Source organism: Alosa sapidissima, chromosome 23, assembly GCF_018492685.1.
Source record: "Alosa sapidissima isolate fAloSap1 chromosome 23, fAloSap1.pri, whole genome shotgun sequence".
Classification (NCBI taxonomy): Eukaryota; Metazoa; Chordata; class Actinopteri; order Clupeiformes; family Clupeidae; genus Alosa; species Alosa sapidissima.
Window position 1 is genome coordinate 5,117,584 of NC_055979.1, and position 24,778 is coordinate 5,142,361.

General features: G+C 42.8%; 2 protein-coding genes across 5 annotated transcripts in view; both read right to left on the bottom strand.

The window, feature by feature from the left end:
• LOC121698443 (dynein, cytoplasmic 1, intermediate chain 2a) overlaps nt 1–24,778 on the bottom strand; it is a 185,743-nt gene that overhangs the window by 146,802 nt on the left and 14,163 nt on the right. The window lies entirely within an intron of this gene.
• Nucleotides 14,599–24,683, bottom strand: ssb (small RNA binding exonuclease protection factor La). Its single transcript, XM_042080571.1, has 12 exons — nt 24,574–24,683; nt 23,813–23,871; nt 23,233–23,336; nt 22,592–22,766; nt 22,136–22,243; nt 21,810–21,913; nt 20,555–20,626; nt 20,419–20,461; nt 20,028–20,165; nt 19,570–19,756; nt 17,003–17,128; nt 14,599–15,937 (listed from the first exon to the last, which is right to left on the bottom strand). The coding sequence occupies exons 2-12, from the start codon at nt 23,867–23,869 to the stop codon at nt 15,843–15,845; spliced, it is 1,209 nt and encodes a 402-aa protein (XP_041936505.1). The 5' UTR covers nt 23,870–23,871; nt 24,574–24,683; the 3' UTR covers nt 14,599–15,842.

A 24,778-nucleotide genomic window follows, 5' to 3' on the forward strand; every position in this document is an offset into this window, starting at 1 on the left:
CACTCACACACACACACACACACACACACACAAACCCAAAGTGACAGCTCTACAGGGGCTGCGTGTGATTTCAGTGACTCATCGCAGTCTCTGCATTAATGTCTAATGCCAGTCAGGATTTCCTTCTCTCTCTCTCTCTCTCTCTCTCTCTCTCTCTCTCTCTCTCTCTCTCACACACACACCTCCACAGAAAGAGAAAGACTTGTAGGCTATGAGATGTATTCATATACAGATGATCCAACTCAGAAACAGGCCAGTTTAAATTTAGCCCTTAAGTTCCGCTCTCTCTCTCTCTCTCTCTCTCTTCTCCCCTCTCTCGCTCCTGCATGATTATCATCTCTTCCTATTAGCATCCCATTAGCATCTGATTACCACAGAATGGCAGGTCAACTGGTAGAGAAGAAAAAGGCAACGCATCATCACAAAGCAAACACGCCAAGCGTTTTCCTCATCATGGCTATTCTCATTCAGGGTGAGTGAAGAGGGGCCCTTACGCATCCTCAACAGAAACGCGCACACAGCCGTTTTCACGCCCAGATTTTCATGCACGTTCTGCATTTCTTTTTTTCCCCTCGCCCTCTCTCCCTCTTTTTTTTGTCCTCTGTTCCTAAAAAAAGCTTAAATTGGGTCAGCAGTTATCATGGTGTTGGAGGCTAATTCCAAAAGGCGGATGAGGGGAGAGGGGGATAATCCCTCGCTTTTCCTCACAGAGAGAGAAAGAGGGAGGTACAGAGAGAGAGAGAGAGGGAAAGAGAGAGAGAGAGGCAATTTCGATAACGGGAGCGTGTGTGCGTAGCTCCATCTGTTTGCCGCTGATAAGAATGGCAGTCACTGCCGGAGCATGCCGCTGCTCACGGCTCCCAGCGCTGCAGCGTAGCCGCAGCTAACAGTCCCCTCTGAGCCACCCCAGGGACCCGCGCTGAAGAGCGGGAGGGCAGAAATGATAGATGCCCAGATGTGTGATGAGTGGACGGGGTGCTGGGTCCCAGTACACCCTGTCCCATTTCTGAGCTCTTCTCTGCCTGAGGAAGACAGATCTCCTCCAAAACCCTGTGCAGCTCAGAGTGATTTATAACCACTGAATGGGGGACTGACAGAATGAAATCAGCAGAATTCAATTTCAATCAATGAGGCCAGTGTCCAGACATTCACCAGGAGTCACTCATTCACCCGACCCATTCATGCCTTCATTGAACGGTCCATTTATTCATCTGTGCAATTGTTTGTGTCAACACAGAAATCACTGACTCTGGATCAGATGTATTTTGAAGATGAGGTCTGTGTTTGTGTGCACTCAGATTTGGAATCAGTGAAGTGAATCCATGAAAGGGAATCTTCAGCTGGCCTACACACATATTATACAATGATGATACATCATTGTTCTGTTTTGATGATTTATCATGTCGAAGGGACATAATTTATACTGTATAGACCCACGGTTGTCAAACTGGGGTACGCGTACCCCCAGGGGTACGTGGACTGATTTCAGGGGGTACGCGAAAATATATCTATGTCATATGCCTTTTTAAACGTTTTCTCTATCCCACGTTGGTAACTTAACTTCCGCATTTGCACTGCACATTAAAAACTTATTTTCTCCGCATTAACAAAATATTCGAGAGTGGAGACAGAGAGGGTAAAACAGCGTTTCTCAAAAACTGTGGGCCGCGGTGACATGCCAGGTGGGGCGCGAACTGACGTGAAAAACAGGAGTTTTATTTATTTATTTATTTATCTGTAGCCTAGGCCCAGATAGCACCCGATGCGCAATGGACGCAGTGTGTGATAGGGAAGCGCTCGTGTCAAAGCAGCTTAGTTAGTCCCGACCTGAATGAGATTTTGAACGAGGTTGTGAGAGTGGTGAATTGCATCAAGACCCGGCCCTTAAGTTAAAAGCGTGTCTATTCTCCGCACTTTGAGAGGAGATGGGAGCTGACCAAAAGGCTGTACTGTTTCACAGCAAGGCAAGGCTTTCCCGAGGTAAAGTGCTGTCGCGTGTTTGAGCTCCGAGTCGCCTCTTCTTGGAGGAAGAGCGCATGTTTGAATCTGCAAGCACGTTCACTAATGAACATTTCTTGACGAAGCTGGCCTATTTTAGCGATATATTTGGAAAGCTCAATGAGTTAAATCTCCAGTTACAAGGCAAAGACAAGCACCTAGCAGATAATCACTGCATTCAACAAGACGATTGTGTGTGAGATTAGGTGCAGATCTATTTAAAATAATTATATTCAGCACATTTGTAGGCCTATCATATGTTGACTATTGATGAGATTTGTATCATATGTTTATGATCCTATTTACTATTCTCGACAAAATTGATAAAAATAAATATTAATAAAACAATTAAAAACAACAATTGGTGGTGTTGGGGGTACTCCGGAAGGGTTTACTATGATGTCCACAGAGATATACCTTTGATGACGTGTGTATAGTCATATGTGTAAAGGACACTCCCATAAAAATTCATACGATTGAAGTGAATTTGTGTCCATGATCATAATGTCTCAGGGGGTACATGCCTGTTAAAAGTTTGGGAACCACTGGTATAGACAATGCTTTGACTTTGACTTACCCAACACACATCATTGTCAAAGCTACAAGTCTCAAGGGGCCAAGAAGATTAGGAGTGTTTAATAAGAGACAAGTCACTGCGGAAAATTAAGTTGGAATGTGTGTGCGTGTGTGAGGAGTGGTGTGTGTGTGTGAGAGAGAGAGGGAGAGAGAGAGAGAGAGAGCAATAATGTCTTTGATTAACTCACAAAATATTGAATGGAATTAGAATTCAGCTAAAACCCTTAATTGTGCCAGTACAAAGATGCTGCCTTTAGTCGTCACATAACTCGCAGTCACACACACAAATACATGGACACAAATTCACTTCAATCGTATGAATTTGTCCTTTACACATATGACTATACACACGTCATCAAAGGTATATCTCTGTGGACATCATAGTAAACCCTGCAATTATGGAAAACTACTGAAAGGAGAGGGGAGAAAGGACAGCCTGTGAGCTTTTTTAGGATGGGGGGGTCTTATCCATGTGCGTCACACATCCTGCAGGATTCAATCAGCATGGAATGATGTGGGCGTGTCTAACAGTAAAAGCTCATGCCCAGTGCCCACTCACATCTAATAGGCAGTTATCCCTGGCTCTGATTGGCTGACACTGTTCTGTGACTGCATCCTGGGTTGTAAGGAGCACACGTGAGTGCCAGCTGTATGCTAATGAGCTGATTTTGTTCGGTAGAGCCGGCATGACTTCTCTGTGTGGCCTGGGTGTATTTACATATCATTTACATGCCATAATGGCATGGGCTACAATTCAACAATTGAGGATACAGTCTGCATAGAACGCACGCACGCACGCACACACGCGCACGCACACACACACGCACGCACGCACGCGCGCGCGCGCCCACACACACACACACACACACACACACACACACACACACACACACACACACACACACACACACACACACACACACACACACACACACACACACACCATGCTGAGAGAAATAGAGAGAATGAGAGAGGTTCAGAATGCCAACAGGTTGTGAATAAACAATGATGAATGAGGCAATTAAATCAACACTTAACCTTCCATCTAAAGAGGCCTCAGGACAGAGCTCAAATTGGGCAGGTAGAAAGGCAGAGAGATAAAGAAGCAGGAAAATACAGACACATTAGGAGAGAGAACAGGACCACGAGAGAGACGGTTGTGGGGAGAGGAGAGATATTGTACGTTTAACAGAGACATACTGTACCACATTTGACACTTTAGTCCTGAGACATAGCTATAGAGTTAGTGCAAAAAGAGAACAGCACGACATGCTGGCAACATATGCACGCCCAGTTAACTGATGTATGGGAGAGTCACGTTCCTCAAGTCTGCCTGTCCCAAGTCTCCTTGAGAAAAATCTGCTGACAAATCCCTTCAGTAGTTGAAGAAACCTTGAAATACTCTCCCATTACATCTATTCTCTCCCTCTCTCTTTCTATCTTTCTCTCTCTTTCTCTCTCTCTCTCTCTCACACGTACACGGTCAACAACCTCGGATGAACATTCTTCTCCATCCATATGAATGTGCTGACTGGGGGACTGCTGGAGACCTTTTGACTTCTGTGAAATGGGCAAACCTCTGACCTCCTTTCCTTTTACACAGACACACAGACACACACACACACACACACACACACACACACACACACACACACAGCACAGACACACACACACAAACACACACAGCACAGACACAGACACAGACACAGACACAGACACACACACACACACACACACAGACACACACACACACACACACACACCCACACACACACACACACACACACACACACACACACACACACACACACACACACACACACACACACACACACACACACACACACACAGAGAAAGAGAGAGTGCCAGTTCACATGCCAAAAGAGCCACCAGAACTAATAAAGAACAATAATTCGCTTAAAGATAAAACAACTGTTGACTGTGTGGATTAGTTAAAATATACATTTATCATAAATAAAACCATAATCAATCATAAGCTTCCAATCTTGTATCTGAGATACATATCTTCAGCCCCCTACACAGTAATCCTTTTCATCAAAGAGGAGGTTTGGTTCAATTCATCTATGTCTGATACACAAAACATTCATTACAGTTTTAAAATCAGTAAAGAAACATCCAAGGATATAACTCTCTCTCTCACACTCTCTCTTTGTGTGTGTGTATGTGTGTGTGTATGTTTGTGTGTGTATGTGTGTGTGCATGCACGTTGAATACACACATGCAATCATATCTAATCAAATAATAAAAAAACAGCCAAAGCAACACTTCTATAAGCAGCAACATGACGTGAATCCTTGCTTCGCCTCAGATGCGGTGTTTTTCTGGACTTTCATTCAGTGTGGGAGTCACGTGTGAGTCGTGACAGGCATCACTAAGGGGGGGCGCCCACGTCTGCAGACGCATTCTGGCAACCAATGGCATCGCAGCCAGACGTAGTCGGAAGTCGTGACATGGACTGTTGTAAAAGGTTGCATGTAGCCGTCCTCTGTGAACAGCACAGGAGGTGGACATCCGTGTGGCTACAGCCCAAAAGGGAAAAACATCAGAGCATGATACTTCAAAGACTGCCCAATGCTGAAAGATTAGACAGTTCAGAACATTTTTGAGTTGCCTAACTGTATGAAAAGAAAACACATATATTTACACACTGTTACATAGTAACATTTTTAGCACAAATATGGACGCGGGGATACAGATACGGGGTCTCAGTGAGTTCATACAACAAAAAATGCAAATACTGTACTTGATCTCCATTGTCTGTACAGTACATTTCTGGTGGGAGTGTACAAAGCATATACCATCAACCTGTGAACACAACTCTGCCTCTGATGAAGGGTATAATTAAGAGGTGGTCATGTACCAACTCTGCAATTAGCTGCTGCATCAGATGTTGATTTCATGGCAATTTTGACAGTAATGTGCACTGCAAGTCTTACAACGGGGTTTTAAACCATGTCCGTAGTCTCTGAAGAAATTGCACCTCATACCCCACAACAGTGCTCCATAGGTAGCTTCTTAGTCAGAGTAGTGGTTCCTCGTCACAGTCAGTTGAAAACCCTTGTTTTACACAAAGGGTAATAGCTGACCCTTAACTTCTACTATAGAGCTTTGCAGGAGATGGTTCAATAGCTAACCGAATAGACCTGGAAGTCCTAGTGAAAGGGTTTGGTCACTATTAGAAGCAGGAACATGACTAATATGTGCAAAGGTGTTGTAATTTATAGCCAACTGAACGGCTCAATGACTTCATAATCTATGTTTGAAATCTCTGAAATAACCTTGGGGATGGGCAAGAAGTCTCTAACAGCTGATTTATGCTTCCATCAGAACAGGCATTAGATGTGTTCATGGTGTCTGCGCAGGCTCTCCTAAACAAAAATACAACACACAAATTGGGGTGAATAACAGCATTTTGGTAGCCTGGGTGCCAGCCGAACTTTTTCCCGCCCACAACATTTGAGGTCGGGAAGTTCGGTCTGGCATTGCTCCATTGTGGAGCAACTATGCTCGCCCCAAATCTGGCGGACCAATCAAATCAGGCTTTATGATGATGGACAGGTGAGCAACAGCGCCTTGTCTATCACATCATCTGAGCATGCTTAGGTTGATTATGTTTGCAACAAAAACGCTGCATGTGGCTAGAAGGAGACAGATGGCTTCTAAGACCCCATATGGAAAATGCATATTATTTCAATGAGGTTTTATCACTGAAAACGATTATTTCAGAAAACTTTGAACAAAGTTGAGATGAGGGATTTGCGACAGCCTTTACCAGCTGTTTATAACATATTTGTAGCATATCAGGGTTCAACAGAATTATTTTTAAAAACGGAGGGGATATAGGCTATCAGTTTTTCCCTGCAGTAATAGCCTACCCTACTACGTATCTCTTAGATTTCGCTAATGAGTGTTGTAGGCAGGGTTGTGCAAAATTCCAGAATTGAATTGAAACTGGCTCTTAAATTCCAATTCAATTCTTGAATTTCACTTGCATTTCAATGGAGGTAGCAAACAGGAAGCAGAATTGCAATTCGAATTTTGCACAACCCTGGTTGTAGGAGATATTGACGGCACAATAACTTTTACAAAAGACCAGAAAACAATGTTAAGGCATTTGTGGAGAAGAAGGATGGTTCGTGTGTCCTTCCTACATCTCGGTAAGTTATTTCGTTGCTCTGATTGGTTAGGTCTATCCAATTGAGGCATTCCCCCCCTTTATCGGTTGAAACACGCCCCATAATTACGTCCCAAATGGAGCAGTATCAGACTCATATTCTGACTAGAATTGAGTATGGCTACGTCAGGCTAGCATTTTGGATCATTGGGAAAAAATGTTTTAATGGGCCTCCTAGATAATAGTTTTGAGTACACAGCTGACCACGCATTAACACACACACACACACACACACACACACACACAAACACACACACACACACACCTTAATGAAATGGCCTGCCTTCTCTCCTCCCTCAGCCAATAGTCCATTTCTCCACAGCCTTCAACCTCTCTTTTTCCAAGGCCTGCTCTCCTGACTCCCATTAGATGGCCTTTCCCCTCCCTCCCTCCCCACGGCTCCCTGATTCCCCCTGGCCACTGGACCCCACATTCTGTCTCTATCACACTATTCTTCTCTCCTCCTCCCTGTTCTCCCTTTTCTCTCTCCTGTGCTCTCTCGCGCCATCTCCCATCATCTCCTATAGTCTATCTATCTCTGCTCTTACTTTCTCTCTCTCTCTCTTACAGGTTCTCTATTTCTGCTGCTTTAACTCTCTAATATCTCCTCTTCTCTCTCCTCTGCTCTCTCTCATCTCTCGCTTTCTACTTCTCTCTCCTGTGCACTCTCTCCCTCTCTCGTCACTTTCTTATGTTTTTCCTTTTTATTTCTATCCCCTATGCTCACTATTTCTTTCATGTTCTTCTCTAGCTCTATCATTTTTTCTTTCCCTCACTCATATTCACTTCGCTACTCTCTCTCTCTCTCTCTCTCTCTCTCTCCATTTGGTCCCATCATAGAGTACATTAGTCATTCTCTAACTGTACTGTGTCAGAGTTGGTCCTGGGAGTCCCCGTCCTTATTAACACCATGATCCGGTTTGCCTGGCAGACCCGCTGGGAGCTCCCTCTGGACCACCTCGGGCTCAGGAAGACCGGGGAACCATGGCCACCTGGGTCACCTTTCCTCTGGTGCAGTCCGCTGCCACCCGTGTCCTCTGTCAAGGGCTGTTGACCGCAGTGAATAAGAGTGCAAGCTTTGTGTGTGTGAGAGAGAGACAGAGAGAGTGTAAGAAAGAGAGAAAGAAAGAAAGATATAAAGAGAGAGGGAGAAAGGGCACAGTTTGTGAGTATGTGTTTGTGTGCATGGAATGATATATAACCTCTTGCAAGTCTCTGGGTGGGATTGTGTATCAGCTAAATACAGGGGCATTCACCCTATCATCTTGAGTCAGTATCATACACAAACACCTCAATAAAATGGCTTCCCTTTAAAGGTTATGGCTGTGTACTTCAACGTTACACTACACAAAACATGTCAATGAGAACATAACTCAGTATGATGACCAACACTAAAACATAAAGTGACCAGGACATACAAGGGCCCAGTAGATTAACAGCTACAACTCACTTACATCTGACATCGCCCAGGTCAAAAGCAATTCTTTAGGCCTGAAATAACTTTACACAAACACATATAACACAAGACAACTCCACATCTCTCAGTCACACTTACAGCATCTCACACACACACACACACACACACACACACACACACACACACACACACACACACACACACACACACACACACACACACACACACACAGTCCCCTCCCCACACACACTTCATCACAGCAGCAGTCAGTCCCTCTATTTCTGAACATTACACAAGCCACTAAGCAGAGCTATAATAGCCAATGAGAGGAGCGGAGACCACTTCATTGCTCTAGTCCATCCATGAAGAAGCCCGGCTCTCGGCTCTTAGTCAAGTGCTTAATGGGCTGCCAAAAGAGCGGCTCTCTCTATAGGTAATCCATCCTTGCCCGTCCATCAATTGCAGCATTCGTGCATAGCTGACAAAGGATGAGTTCAGATTTTCAACGTTTATTCGTTTATTGTGGCCCACATAAATTGTGAATTGGAGTGAAGTGCAGAAGTCATAGGCTCCATTCTAGGGCCAAATCAGGAAAAAACAAACAAACAGCAATAATGTTCATGTATTCAAAATATACAAGACTAAAATGTATTTGCCTAGTAAATTGTGCTGCATTATAAACATAAAATTGAACGTAATGTCATAGGGATTTCTTGAAAATCTCCAAATATGAAAATCTCTATGGGTGTGTTCATTCTGTGTTTGTGTTTAGTATATACTGGTGGGCATGTTATTCCGTGTTTGGTCCAGGTGTGATGTTGCAACAGAATGAGACCAGACAGCAGCTAAAAGACACTCAAATGGTCTTCGTCACGGCAACAGAAATGACCCCTCTCTGCTTTTTTCACGCTTACAGGAGGAGACCTACTTATTCATCTCCATAGCAACCAGACTTTTCGGGCATACAGAAAGTGTTGGAGAGAGACGAGAGAGAGAGAAAGAAATAGAGAGAGATTGAAAGAGATAGAGAGAGAAAGAAAGAGAGAGATAGAGAGAGAGGAAAGGATGCTTTTTTCAGGCATATGGAAACGATGCATTTGATTCGCTTGACTTTGTCTCTCCCAGCTCTTTACACTCATTTCTAACTGCTATTTGTCTGGGACTGACTCATTTCTCCAATAATGACTGATATTTGGATCATAATGAAATTCAATTTCATATAGAAATCCAATCAAACAAATGACCCTTTCAAAATCATTACGCTATTACTACTGAGGGGAATGCCTGTCAAGATGCATGTGTGTGTGTGTGTGTGTGTGTGTGTGTAGAGATGACATTTAACAGCCATCCAGTAAATGACCTCTGCATTGGAGGACACATCATTTCACAATCAGTATTTCTTCTCTCTCTCATTATCATTCTCTCTCTCCCTTCCTCCTTCATTTCTTATGGCCTCTCTTCTCACATTCATGTCCTCCCTCTCCTCTCTCTCTCCCTCTCTCTCTTTCTCAGCCCTTCCGGTACCTCTCTCTGTGGCTGCTGGAAGTGGAGGTGTCAGTAAACAGCTCAACGCTAATGATGAGGCATAAACACATTCTGACAGCATCTCTCCAGCGCTCTAATCCTGGGTGACAGCCTCTGGGGCAGAACAAACACCCTCTACCCCCCCCCCCCCCCCCACACACACACTCTTGCCTACATCACTCCTTTCTACAGAACTGGAGATGGTTGCCTTGGAAACGGTCTGTCTGCGGGACGAGCGGACATGTGTGTGTGTGTGTGTGTGTGTGTGTGTGAAAAAGAGAGAGGGAAAGAGAAACAGTGAATTTGTCAGCGTGAGCACTGCCTTTGTCTCCATCAAAGGGTCAGGATGTCCGAAAGCAAATGTGGGTCACTGTAGAGGACTCCTGTCCCTTTCCATCTCAGTAAACCTCCGAGAAAGACAGACAGAGAGGGAGCGACCTGGACAGAAGTGTTCGAAAGACAAGCACAGGGACACTGAGAGACAGGAGAGACGAAAGATAGAGACAGAAAGAAGAGAAATGCATTAAAACACACACACGGACACACACACACACGGATGCACACACACACACACACACGCACGCGCACACGCACACACACACAGTAAGGTAAGGGTGGCCATGATGTATCTTCATTTAAAGCTCCATCACACACATTCACAGGAATGTGTGCGCACACACACACACATTCACACACCCACACACACACTGAGTCTACAAATGACAAATGACTGTGTATATTATGGCTACAGATGCCATACCTCTTGTATGATTATTGGTCTGTAGATAAGAATGATATTTCTTCAAATCCATATGGCTCCCATTGTTTTATCTCCTCAGGGTCATTTATATTTCGTTGGTGGCCTGGGAGATATATGTGACCTCAACAGAAACACATTACTCAAGATGTGAAAGTCACTGATCGGGGGAGAGAGAGACTTAAAATGTGTAAACATTCACTGGGATCGTTGCCATGAATTGCCTCGGTGGGAAATGCAGAAATCTCTTTAGCTCGACCTTGTGACAGGAAGCATTTAATTTATCACGAAGACCTCCACAATAGCAGATGAGTTGTGTTTGTATAATTCATAAAATAAGGTTTAAATCAAATATGAGATGTTAGAATACCAGACATGTGAGCAAAAACATAATCAGCTAGCGTAGGCTAGCTTGTGGTGGCAGTTCTGAATGTATGTGCACACAGTGATTGACACTTAAGAAGGCAAATGGAAATCATTACAGCTCATTCAACATCAATCCATGAATCCATCCATCAGTAGTGACATGTTGGTAAATATATTTTTGTAAGAAAGCTTTAAATGAAACATGCCATTAATCAACGGTGACACACAGAGAGGAACAACCAGTAGAGTAATTACCTGTCCACAGATGGCAGTCAGACACTCACAGCATCACACACACACACACACACACACACACACACAGTTTAGTTATGCATCAGGTCAGGTAACAACAAACACCAAAGCCACTCACATCTTCAACAAACAATGCAGCTCAGTAATTGAGTGACATCAGGCATCCCCTTTCAGCTTTGACTTGGTTTACCTTGAGAAGTGACTACCTTCTTAGATGTGCTAAACAAAGTCATGGATGTCCATTGTCAAATTAAGACCCACAAGTAGGCTATACACATACATCAAATACATACACCATACACATACACATATCTCTTTGAATAGATGGTTGCGCTATCTTAACAAAGGGCGGCTGACTGGAAAATTCCACTCGAATGCTGGGTGGGTGACTCAGTTTGATTCTTTCTTGGAAAAAAGAGGGATTCCACTGCAAGTAAACACCGAAGGAGCAGGAACAACACATACGTAACTGATGATAGCTAGTCTACAGTATGTGGCCCACTGTATGGACTAGTAGCCTAAGGCCCAGTTACACAACCATCATGCATTCATCCCACAGGCAATTTAGCAGAGACTACAAAATAAAGTACACGTGCCACCACTGCTTGTAATGCTGAAAGCAGGCAAGCATATGAAGACATACGGATTTTCTTTTCTTTTTAAAATGATCACATATTTAGCAGCATTGTATAGCAGGACATATGTTTAGTTTATTTGTGTCTAATTGAATAAATTAGAATGAACAATCATATTAAGAAGAAAGACTGTGCAGAGGACTGAACAGATTGTTACATTATGCTGCATTGGAAATGGATGGATTATGGCTGTGCAGGCTATCACTTAGAAGCATTTATTTCAAAATTGTGAGAAATGGTGTGTGAGATTTAAATAAAAATTGTATTTGTCAATAGACTGTCATTACCATTCCTGAAATTTCTGGTGTTTGTTTTCACAATCAGTGTGTTTGGCAAGACTTTGCTGTTTCGTGTGACTACATATCATATCACTTTAATTTGAAACATTCACACCGTTTTTAGACCTCACTCTCTGTCTAGCTCTATCAAAGGCCCATGCACGCTCATAACCTCCCTGAGTACTTTTCTCATAACACCATTCATTCATCATCCTAGACCAATCTCATAAAGTCATGCTGTGTTCATATGGTTTCATTCATCATAGACATTCCACCTCTCTAATGTTGATTCTGTGAGTGGCTTCTGGAGTCTGCTTAACATTCCGGCCTGCAAAGTCTAATGGAAATGCATCACTGACCAAAAACCCACCATCGCTGAGCAGTGGATCCACAATCCCAATGCTCTCTGAAGGTGAAGTGACCACCAGTGGAGTTCCTGTAACCTCACTGGCAGTACATCACGTCCAACCACAGGTCCAATTTCCCATCATGCTTTGCAGAAAATTAACCCTGCGTTATCTCGCTCACCCTACGGTCCACATCCGTCTTCGGAAAGGGCCCAGAACACTCCTACCACCGGCGAACGGAAACGGAGCCCACAGTCCATTAACGGAATCTGTGAAATATTGATCATTCCTGACATAGTGTTAATTGGAAGAAGGTGAGTTTGCTATCTCTCCAGCAACATGTGTGGACCATCCAAGGGCATGTGTGCTGGAACCTCTTCTCTAAAGACCGACCCCTGAGGATGGTAGTGTGATGTGGCGCCACAGTCTCTGTCCAAGAAAAACATATTGTTTTGGTGTTAGATTGGTTCGATTGTTTGATACAGTATTACAAGGCAACAGCAGAGTTGTTACCTCAAATACATAAAATCAGAGATTGAAAGCCATCTATATTGCAATTCCTGCATCTTAATTTGTCTGTGATATGTGCCACAAAATGTCTCAGCTTGTAAAGTCCTTAGTCAGCCCATCAGACAGAGCAGTCAGTACAAATAACCTGAATAACAGTATCTATTATGGCAAAAACCTAAACAATATGTCAACATCTCCTGACGAAGATAGAAAATCTCCTAAAGTCAAGTGTTTGACTAAAGCTGTGGCAATTGAGGACCTGCATGGACGGATGTGAAAGGGAAAGCTCAGGCCGACTGGGAGAAAAAGAGGCATTTCAGCCATCATGCATGCGCTCAACGTGTGTGTGGATATCTCATGTGTAAGAAGCTTGGCTGAGAATTCACATCTGTTTTGTCGATATTTCAGAATAAAACGACCGTATAGTCTGTGAGCATAATGTATTTTAGGGAGAGCCCAGAGAGAGAAATTGTGTCTGTGTGTACCGAGAGACTGAAAGAAAATCTGTGTGTGTCAGAGAGAGAAATTGAGAAAAAGACAGAGAGTGGGAGTGGTTGTGCCTGACTGAGAGCCTGTGCAGCTGACTAGAGTCTTTCACATCAGATTGTCGTCAGAGCCGCCAGCATGGGGTAAAACTCCTCTGACTAGAAATCAGCTCGAGGGGAAAAAAAGGAGGGATGGAAAAATACTACAGAGAAACAGAGTGAGTGAGAACGAGAGAGTGAGAGTTCCGAAAAGCACAAGTATGAGGTCATTGTGTGCCACCATGTGGACTCTCAAGCAGAGAAATGACACAAAAGACTGTAGTGAACTCAAACGAATGGAAAAGGTACGCAAGGCGCATTTGTTTGACAAACACGTGCAATTTGAATTTGTGTTTAACCATTAAAGAGCTGGTATTAAACATGGTATTTGCATTTGTGGCGATACTTTTGTTATAACAGTTCTACATAAATGTAAGGTTGATTATGACCCGTGCTACACTGTATTAAATAGCAGCTAATGAATGCAAATGATTATTTATATGACTAAGGACGGAGGACCCTGGATGCAGGACTAAGCCATTTTAAACTGCACGTCTCCTTACAGTTTGACCTTGACTGATGGCCATTTTACCCGTGTCTGTCTGAAGCATTCTAAAATACAGCATTCAGACTACGCTACACACTGTGTCCGAGGAAAACAATGGCAGCAGCACTGAGTGATGGAAGCCATGCATGCCAGTAAAAAAAAAAAAAAACAGGATTGGATTGACAGCCTGAAGCTGCGAATTTATGTAGTTTTCAGAATATGCAAGAGGCAATTATGGAGGCAAACAAGCCAGTAAGCGAGTGAGACTGTTGGAGGGTGGAGGGGGGGCAGTGGTGGGACAATGTCCTCAGAGAAAATGCTACCAATTATGAGGTGAAGGCGCTCAACCACGCCGTTTGAATTTTAAAGACGCTTCTGTTTTGTGGAGCCACAGAACCCCCTACTGGGCATCTGTGGTAACTGCAAGCCTGACTTACAGCCATGGTTAACAATACATACATGCCTCCTAAAATATTCCTAATCCCCCATGAAATTGTGTAATGATTAGGCACCAGCTTTGAAGGACGAGGAGCCCACCTATGACTGACGTGAGGACGAGGAGCCCACAAGATGTATGATACATTAACATTGTAACTAGGAGTGAACACAACCAAATAGCCTTTGGGGTTGTGTCAACTCAGGATACAAGAAAATAACCAGTTGTCCTCCTAATGATGGGTGTACGTCACTTTTATTGTTATTCAAAATAAGATACATAAGATGCACTCTGCTGAACACAATCACACAAGGGGAAAAAAGATTTAAAAAAAGAACTGTTGTCAAAACTGGAAAGCAAGTATGAGTGCTTTGCATGGGAATTATTCCTCGAAAGTATATGAACACATTATTAGAGAGAAAAAAACATTTAAAAATGGCACTTGCTGTTTTCTTTTAGTATGGAATAGCTAACCTAACATTGCCGTGAGGTTGAAGTAGGAAACGACAAGACCAAGAGTGGAAGACAGAAGGGGAGTGGGGAGCCTGTGGACTCAGTGGTGCCACTCTAGTCTTCCACTCACCACTTGGCCAACCTGGCATCAGTTTACTCGTTGTCGCCTGGCAACCAAGACCATTCAAAAAGAACAAACACACGGTCATGAGGACATGAACCTGGACAGAGGGGAGTGGGCATCTAGGTAGGTACAACGAAAACGCAAAACAGTTAAATGGGAAAAACACAAGGAAACAGAATCATCAACCATCTTGAAATCCAATAGGGGACCTGGATTCATTGCCAGAGTGCTCAAAATAATGAGATGACAATATGCCACAGAAATGAGAGAAGCCCCAGTTATCCCACGACCTGAGGGGCCAAACAATCTTTTCTTAAAATGAATTCCCATCACACATGCCGGTAGGATGTAGGCTGAAGCTTTTGACTTGTTTTGTGAGTACAGAAACCAGTTCCAGCGCAATAACATGTCTAAAAAGTTTTGTACAGGGAAAGGATTCAAATCAATTTCAGGTCTGTCTTGCAACCACAGACAACATATCTACCTTCCTCACTGTGCCTGATCAAGTAAAACAAAAGTGGACCGACATAGAACTTCTTTACAGATTTAAATTCTTCTTTAAAGATGCAGTATGTTGGGTGTGATGCTTTTCATTAAAGATTTAAAAAAAAAAAAAAAAACACCTCATGGCTCTGTCACAGATGTACTCTAGCCAATCAAAATTCTTTAGCCTGTAAGAATGTCCGCATTGGTGGAGTCACGTTTTTGACAGAGGTGGATATGGGGCAAAGGCCTTTTCTTATGGTCTTTCTACTGATGTGTTATGGTGAGGATGTTGACAGGGTTAGACAGTACTGAAAGCCCTCCTTGGAATAGCGAGAACACATCTCTCTCTGTATGCAGGAAGGCAAATGTCTACTGTACAGTACAAAAAAAGGAACTGAAAGAGCATCGCTCTTGTTTTTATGAGCCATTTTCACTTTTGACTTGCTTGGCTGCTGGTTCTTCAGCCTTTTTCCCATTGGACTCCAGTGCTCTCTTCTTTGGGCTGGTGTGCTCTGCAGAGGGAGAACACAAAGAACAATATTAGCCAACACCTTACTTAGATATGTCCACTGACAGAGACCTTAGTGATCCAGTCTTTAAAAATGCTACTGAACAATTACATCGCCTTCACCTAACCCAAACCTAATCTTAAATCACATATTGTTGTTAACAGTGTGTCGACGGGTAGTTTGTAGAATCCTTTTAAAATCCAAGCTCTCCAAATCGATTTTAAAGTCACGATTCAATTTTCGATCTTTTTCTTAATTATTCTACTATCAACGCATTTCTTGTTTATTAACAGACATGAATGCATGAACCTCAAAATATTTCCACAAAGGTGATTTCAGAGAAGCGGGGGGGGGGGGGGGGTTTGAGTTTAGTTGATGCGTTTCTAAGTGGCTGCAACTTAGATAATGTTGCCGTGCCGCACTTCAACACTCGTGTATGTTTTTTGCCCTCTTGGCATGCATGCTGGATGTGACATTGGGGGTGGCTGCAGCATCAATTCTACCTTTGATTTCGAAGTTTGAGATAATGTCATTTCTATTGATATTCAACTTAAAACCGAAATCGTGACACCCTTATATACATGAATTAAACAAATACATGAATTTATCAAACAGGTCAGAAAACTCAGTTTTAAAGGGACACCAGGCAAGCCTGATGCTTTTTCTCCTTTTCTTTGCGTCTTCAGTCAAGCGTTTTCGCTGCTTCTTCACCGGCTCTGCAATTATACACACGTTTGCAACAATCTCTAGCGTTTCGTTAGCTGTGCTGTAAACTGATCCTGCTTCGGTCGGCGGGTAGGATACACCGAACTTGCAAGTGGGATATTCTTCCTACAGGCAGTAGGGGCGGGCGAGAGAGCCTTCATTTGCCCCATAATGAGTCATTTAACCATATACCGACTTACAAAGATGATTAATAAACACAAAAACGTTGCCTGGTGTCCCTTTAAAATCCTTTCATGGACAAAAATAAACGTAATATTTGTCAACTAAAATGGTGTTAACTGGTAAAAACAAGAGAAACAATGATCCTTTTAATGGAACAGCTTGAATCATGGAGACACTTACTGCGGTCACCGCCATCCTCGTCATCGCTGTCGAATTTGGTCTTCTTGCCCTGGGGCTGATGGTTTCTTCCTCCTCGGTCCCAGCCGCGGCCGCCTCGTCCTCTGCCTCTACCGCCCCTGTGACCACCTGGAGGGAGGAGGGTGGGGAGATGAGCTTGGGCCCATCTGAGGGACTGGAACCACAAAACTAACAAAAACACAGCTACATGGCTGCCACTGATGCCTAATCAGTGGGTCAATGCTAAATTTCTGGTCTTACCATTGACAATCACTGTTAACACATGTATTCAAGATGTACAGCCAGAGATGCTGCTGACCACTTGTGTTTAGATTCAGGTACTGCCAACGTTACATTCAGTAGAACTCCCATTACACTCCCGAAAACACAATGTGTATCTACACTACAGAAGATATGTAGTTAAAGGTCCAGTATGTAGGAAATAATGGAAAATAAACTGTAACCATTCCAAAAATGATCACCATATGTTGTCAGAGAGTAAGAAAACACGATGAATTGAAGTAATGGCTTATTTGACAACATTACTCTAACCCGTAAAACCCCGTAAAACCCATGGAAAAAAAAAAAAAAAAAGTTACGGGGCGGAATCTCTTGGAATTTTCGTTTATGTTTTGAATGATTAATTCTAGAATAGCGTATTAATAATGGGCTAGCGCGTCCTCCTATTTGGGTTGCCAAATTAGCAAAGGCCAACTGTCAACAGCTGTCAGTTGTAGTCATGAACACCTACGAGAGGGAGGCAAATTTCCAAAATTAAAACAAGAAACAAATTAAGTGGACATCGGAGGAGCTTCCTGAGATGGTGACGTCTTCGTCAAACGAAGAATATCAAGTCTGACGCAGAGCTGGCCATATTTCTCCACAACAGGTAGCCTAGGCTAAACTTCATCTGCATCGCTGTTATGTTGGTTAGAGAGGTATTTTTTGTTTTCACTGTTTCCGTAATGTGTAACTGGGTCATGGTTGGAGAAACGTTAAAGCAGCTGCAGGTCAACTAACGTTAGCTAGGTCTTCATTACCTCTGGCAACCCAGAAGAGGCTCGCGTCTGGTAGTCTTGAGAACGTTCACCAGTGTTTTGATTTTGGCCTACAGAACGTTCGGTAACAATCCTACAAATCGCACCTTTAAATGCATGCAGACCACCTCAGCAAGTGGTTTGAGTGATCGGATCACAATGTGTCTGGATGATTGTTTACAATTTAGTAGAGATGCACCGATAGATCGGCTGGTGACCGGAATCGGCCGATTTTCACGTGATCGGCCATGACCGGCGACCGGCCGGTCAGTCTGAGACATGCCGATTTTATCCCGGTCAAATGCACTTGTGCGCCACAAGCTGAGTTTGCAAAGTTTGAAGAAGCTAGCAACCAGGCCAACACTCAGGGCTGGATGTAGGGCTACAAAGAAAGCGCTAATAGGCTACTGAGTTTTTCTATGCAGCAAACGCTGTGCTTTGCCATTGGCCTACTGCATGGAATTTACTAAGCCGTCACTTCATTAGGCTACGTAAACATCGCTCATCACCACCCGTCACTGCCGCTAATTGCGTGCCCACAGCTGAACCACAAGCGCTGCTGAACGGAGATAACCGATTGCGACATTAAAAATAATCAAAGTTTAGCGATCATAGGCTACATAATAAGATGTCAACAAGCAGCAACATACAGTAGCCCTAGTAGTTCTACTACACTTAAAAAAAAAAATACTCGGAACTATTTACTGCACGTAGACTAGGGCTATGCCTTAAAATACCCTAGTAGATTGAGAAGTGGATGTCGTGAAAGTGAACAAATGATAGCCTGTTAGAAAGGCAAACAAACGTTAAAGTTGCTTTTGACATAGTAGCCTACAATGAAGAAAACTGATGCTCTGAATACTGAATCAGCCGTCTCTAGTTTCTAGGCCTATAGCCTAATTGATGCATTTAACCGGAATTTGGATTTAATTTTCTCACCGCAAAACAGACGTGCACGGTTTTTTATATATGGTGGAGCACCTAATCGCTATTAGCACTCCTACCCTGTGTTTGGTGATAGCCTAGGCTACAACCATTTTTCCCTCACCCTCCCATAAATTCATCAATGCATATGAAAATATGTTACATGGTAGCATGCTCAAATGGATCATGACAATTTTTCTTATATCTTTAGTTGGATATTGGATGCGAGAAGAACAAAATCGATAATTTGATACTGCAACTAAAGTTAGACTTGAAGAAGAATCTGTCTGCTCACCAGTTCCATTTTTTTTTAACAGCCATTTCATTATTGATAAGTTGATTACATGTCTATATTAACATGTTCTATCAAAGAAAAGATAGAAAATAACTATGTGTGTGTGTGTGTGCTGTAAAATGGTTAGAAGAAATGAAATCGGAATCGGCTAAAATCGGTATCGGCAGGTCAAACTCTATGAAAAATCGGAATCGGCCCAGAAAATTGCAATCGGTGCATCTCTACAATTTAGAACTTACCACTTGTGATCGGATCACCCAAAACGCATTTCAATAACAAATGTAGCAGGGGATATAGTGTCAGTGCTGAAGTACCTCGGCTTCTGCGTTTGTTTAGCGACTCTTGTTGGTCTTCGATGATCTTCTTCAGTGTGTCCATCTCCACGTCGCCCTCCAACACCTCCCACTCCACATCCTTCTCCTTCATCTGCAGCTTTCCCCCTTTCGCTGCCTCGGCCTTCTCCAGGGCTTCTTTGGCCTTGGACCTGAACAGAATGGTGCCCTAAGGAAAGCACAAGACACTATGAGAGCCCTCAATCGCCAGGGAAACCACCCGACACTCCTTCCTTACGTCAAAAAGTACAACTTCATACTAACCATCACACTAAACATAACTAACATAAAGCTAAGTGGGCTAAGTTGTGCAGTGAACAAGTTAAATAAACCCACAGCAGTTGTAGAGTATGTACATAACTAGGCTCTGCGGAGTGACATTTAAACCCAGTTTACGATATCACCCTGAGGAAACTGGCCAGTAGGCCCTCTGGCCTCACCTCTTTAGCCCCTCTGGCAAAGTCAATCCACTTGATCTCGGCGTGGCCAGCGAACAGCTCGTGGAAGTCCTCCCGAGACGTCTGACCCAGGTCGCCCTTAAAACGGAGCAGGCAGCCTTTCTGCTCCTCCAGGGATTTCTAAGACAGTCAGAACAGGCAAAGTAAGAAAGTGTCTCACTACATGCACACATTCACACACCACACATGCACGCTCACACACACACACACACAGACACACAATGGCCAGTAACCTGTGCATGGATTAATCCTAATCTAAACACTTTTTTTCCTCAATGGAAGTCTCCATTGAGGACTAGGCTTCACTGATGTACAGGAAACCAGCCCAATGTGTACTCTGCAGTCTGAAAAACAAACACAAAACCTCACTCACCAGCTCCTCCTCTTCTGCTTGTTTCTGCTGCTCTTCCTTGTCACTGGAGGGGAAAGGAGTACAGGTTAAAGCCATATAATTACTATTGAAGGATCTGACAAGCCCAAAGCATTCTCAAGGTGAAGGACAAACTCACGTCTTGGCTTTGGCCTTGGCCTCTACTCGGCCCTGCTTTCTCTCCTCTGATTTCTTGCTGAAGTAGTCCTCTCTGAAACACAGCACGACACAACTAAGTACCACAAAGGGTTTATGCATGTTCGAAAACTAACTTTTTCAGACCTTTTTAAGCATCATTGTGAATGAAACTTAAGCCCAATTTCACAGCCTTAACATTTAGAAAAAACATATAGGAAAACCAGAGCCCCAGATTTTCTAGCAAAGTAAATAAATACGGGTTGCAAAATTTAGATCACTTGTAGTCGACATTGTGTTATATCGATACCATTGTGGGAAAGAACTACAACATTGAACTAAGATCTGTGCTGCCAAAAATGTTCTCATTGAGTGTTTTCCTTCCTATGCGTTGAGTGGCAAAAACGTAATATTACATTTTTAGCTTTTTTTTAAATTACGAAACTAGACACTCTAACACACCTTATATGTGATTTTGGGAACTCTGTGATGAATGGAAATGAAATATATGACGATCGAAAACTCATGAAAACGCACAATCTGGACATTTTATCATAACTCGGTTGCCGCTTTGGGTCGAATCAGTGACGCATGCACGTCAGCTCAAAACCAGGCCATTTTCGTGGGTCTATCACTAGGTGGCAGTCTCGCCAGGTCACTTCCCGGAAACTTTACAGGAAACGCTTCATATTTCATGAAAGACGTTATATCTCCATTTCTAGAAAAAAAAAAAAAGCGATTTTGATGAAAATTAGCCACTGTTTAGCTTGGGATTTCTCAGGAATAGAGGCATGTAGAAATACACGGTTTGCACCCACTGAGAGCTTAAAGTCTCACCTTTCAAACGAGCCATTGTACGTGTTCATAGCTATAACACAGAATATGCTGTGGCTGTACAAAAATCATCAACAATGGTCTAGATTGCTGGCACTCTAGGACAAAGCTTCCGAAAACAGCTTGGCATTCAATGAGTTAAATGGCCGCTGTTGAAGTACAGTAACCACAGTTACAGTAAACACATCTAAGACCTACTGCACAATATGTCAATGGATTTAACACTTTTAAGGCCTAAAATTCAAATAATAAAATGTTAGACTTTAACATCCAGTGAAAACCCTGTTTTGTGTATGACTGCAAACAATATCAGAAATCAGGTATGAATTTATAAGAACTAGATTGGCAAAAATGACACTTTGCTATTAAATATCCATCTAAAAGATAACAATGGTAGCTAAGAGGTGGACAAGGGGATAGCATACTTCATGAGGACGATCATGTCATTGTCTTTGAACTTCTTGACATCGTCGCGGGCAACAAACTTCTTGGCGGATTCTTCTGTTTCCATGACCATGAAGATGGAGCCCTAGGGACACAAACTGGTTAGCTTAGCATGACACTCCTCCACTCCACATCACCATGAATCAGCATCCTGTAGAAGAGGTCCACAGTGAAGATGATGCAGACAACTTTTAAACTTGCTCACAAATGACTCAAAGACCTTTGTGCCGTCACTATTCCAGGTGGGAAATACAATAGGCCAAAAGAGGTTGACGACAAGAAAGTACGGTGTTAACAAAAATCTTACTTTGAAAGCCTTCAAGGGTCCTTTCCTCATGTGGATATTCTCAACTGTGCCTTTGTCACTTAACCATTCCTTGATTTCATCCAGGGTGGTATCCAAAGGAAACCCTTTCTGTAAGGACAGACACAACAAATGAATAAGAGAAAAAGTTCTAAAAAGCTCTCGGTATGAACTACGCAAACTGAGCATCCTTATATAGTGTATATTCCACAATAGTACCCATTAACAGTCCTATAAGAAAACAAAAGAAGTCAGGTGACTGCAGTGCCTGGCCACTGTCACACAATATTAACCGAAGTGAAACCACATTGCAGCATCTGCATTCTGAATCAGATCTGGAAGAACATGTAAGTGGTCCAAGATATGGTGACCCTCCACTTTGTATACAATTAACAAGTACACTGGATCAGTAGTTTGTGAGCGGACATACACAGACACAGACACGCACAGTTGACTCACAATGTAGACAGACTTGTGCTTGAGGGCATCTTTATACTCGTCGTTCATCTCTGGGAGGGGCTTGCTGAGGCAGCGGCGGATTTTGGTTTTGTCTTCGCTGACTTCCAACAGACCCGTTTTGGATTTCCTCAGAGCTTCCACAATGACGGACTCCTCTGTTGTTAAACTCTTCAACCTACATGTTCAAAAAAGTGAGGTGAAATCTGCTATCTAGATTTGACTGTACAGTACTGCTATGAAACCACTTTAGTTAGTATATAACTTAAACTAGCATTTCATGAACTGTGGTCATGAGAAGACCATATAGGTGTTCCATAATAATCCTACAATTTGCTGTTCAAAAAAAAAAAAAAAAAAAAAAAAAAAAAAAAAAAATTCACATACATGCTTTTATCGGTTGGAAATTGGACTAATTTTTTACATTTTTTAAATTTATTTTATTTATTAATTTGTTTGTTGTCTGTCTTGGTGTCACGGGTACACTGGCAACTACGCCGCTCCTTCCGCTATTGTCTTTGTTAGTCTATATGTCAATGACAATGTCTTATATGTGGAGCGCTTTGGGTTGCACTCTGTGCATGTTAAATGCGCTATACAAATAAAACTGACTTGACTTGACTTTTAAGTAGTACTGAACTCACCTGTTAAATTTCAACATAGTCTCCAGTGTAACCCATCCATCATCTACCTGAAGTTGTTCCTTCAGGAACTTGTCTCGGACAAGATTGTGGTCTCCAAAATAATACTGAAGGAAAAAAAAAATAAAAAAAAATAATAGTACAATGACCCTCAAAAGTGTGTGCAATAGAATACAGTGACATCCTTGAATTTCCCCTAGGGGATCAATAAAGTATCTATCTATCTATATCTGCTCTTCATATCATAACAGAATCATATTTGACAGTCTGGTTACAGCTAAGATGTGCTGAAAGCTTATTAGTAGTTTCGTCATTAAGAGATAGGTGCAGTTGACAGGGCAGCTGCAAAACACAGCCAATAGATTGGCGGTGCTGGCATTTCAATTAAGTTAAGCCCCATCATCCAAACACACACATCCGGTGTGCCGGGTAGAAGTGCATTCAGTTTCATAACATCTTTACCCTTAGAACAGAGGCTTTAGCCTAATAGACCCATACGTTTTGAAGTTTGGAGGATGCCGAAAAAGACACACTTTACCACATGTATCGATACATAAACAGCCACAAGTGTTACTTCGCTTACCTCAATCTGATCAGCAACCTTCTTCTCCAGCGGCGAAAGCTCTTGATTTTCTGCCATTTCTGCAGGTGTTTGGAAAATGGATGTATAAGGGACCTAATGTAATCTTTACTACGTGGTTATTGTTATGTAGCCTACACGTAACAGGTCGGGGGTGAGTGCCGTCGCAGACGCACCTTCAACGTTTGGCGTTAGAAGGCAAAGCTAGCTATTAGCTCATGTAAGCAAGGCCCACGTGTTGATGTAGTACAAAGTAAACATGCATGACTAGCAGTATAGGCCTTTCTCCTAGCTTAGCAGATACTAACAATATCTTCAACAAAGTTATAGATGAAAACTCTTGAACTAATACAGTTAACAATCTGATAAAGACCGACTACTGTTAGTTCTGCTCCGTGCCGGTGCATATTAGCCCAACTCAGGCTTTCGCCAGTAGCGCATGTTCCTGGAGACGGCACGCACCACTTAACTACCATCACTCTATAAAGAATATATTTTACCGAGACGTACTGTCATACATGTAACACATTTTTGGCGAAAAATGCTTAGTTACTTCGTAGTTTGGACTAAATGCGTGTATGATGACATGCACGTTTTCAGCCTCCTAGCTTTAGGCACGTTTCTTCACCACTTAGTTAAACCAGACTATCAGCTACACACAGAGTACATTGTGAAATTACTATTCACGCTAAATATACGATCGAACAACCAATACAGTAGAATACTAATAACATGCTACAAATCGTTCAAAATGCTATGCTTACTTGAAATTGCAGTCCGTCTCGTGGAAGTTAGATGACTCACGTTTCACCGTCCCATAAACCAACGCGCTCTGCTTCACGTCATATGAGGCATGAGGTGTGTGAGAGCACACCTAGCGGTCATTCCCAGAAAGGATCCACCAAGTTATGCATCATAAACCAGTGGCAAAAATCTTTATTTTCACCCCCCAAAAAATGTGTACACACC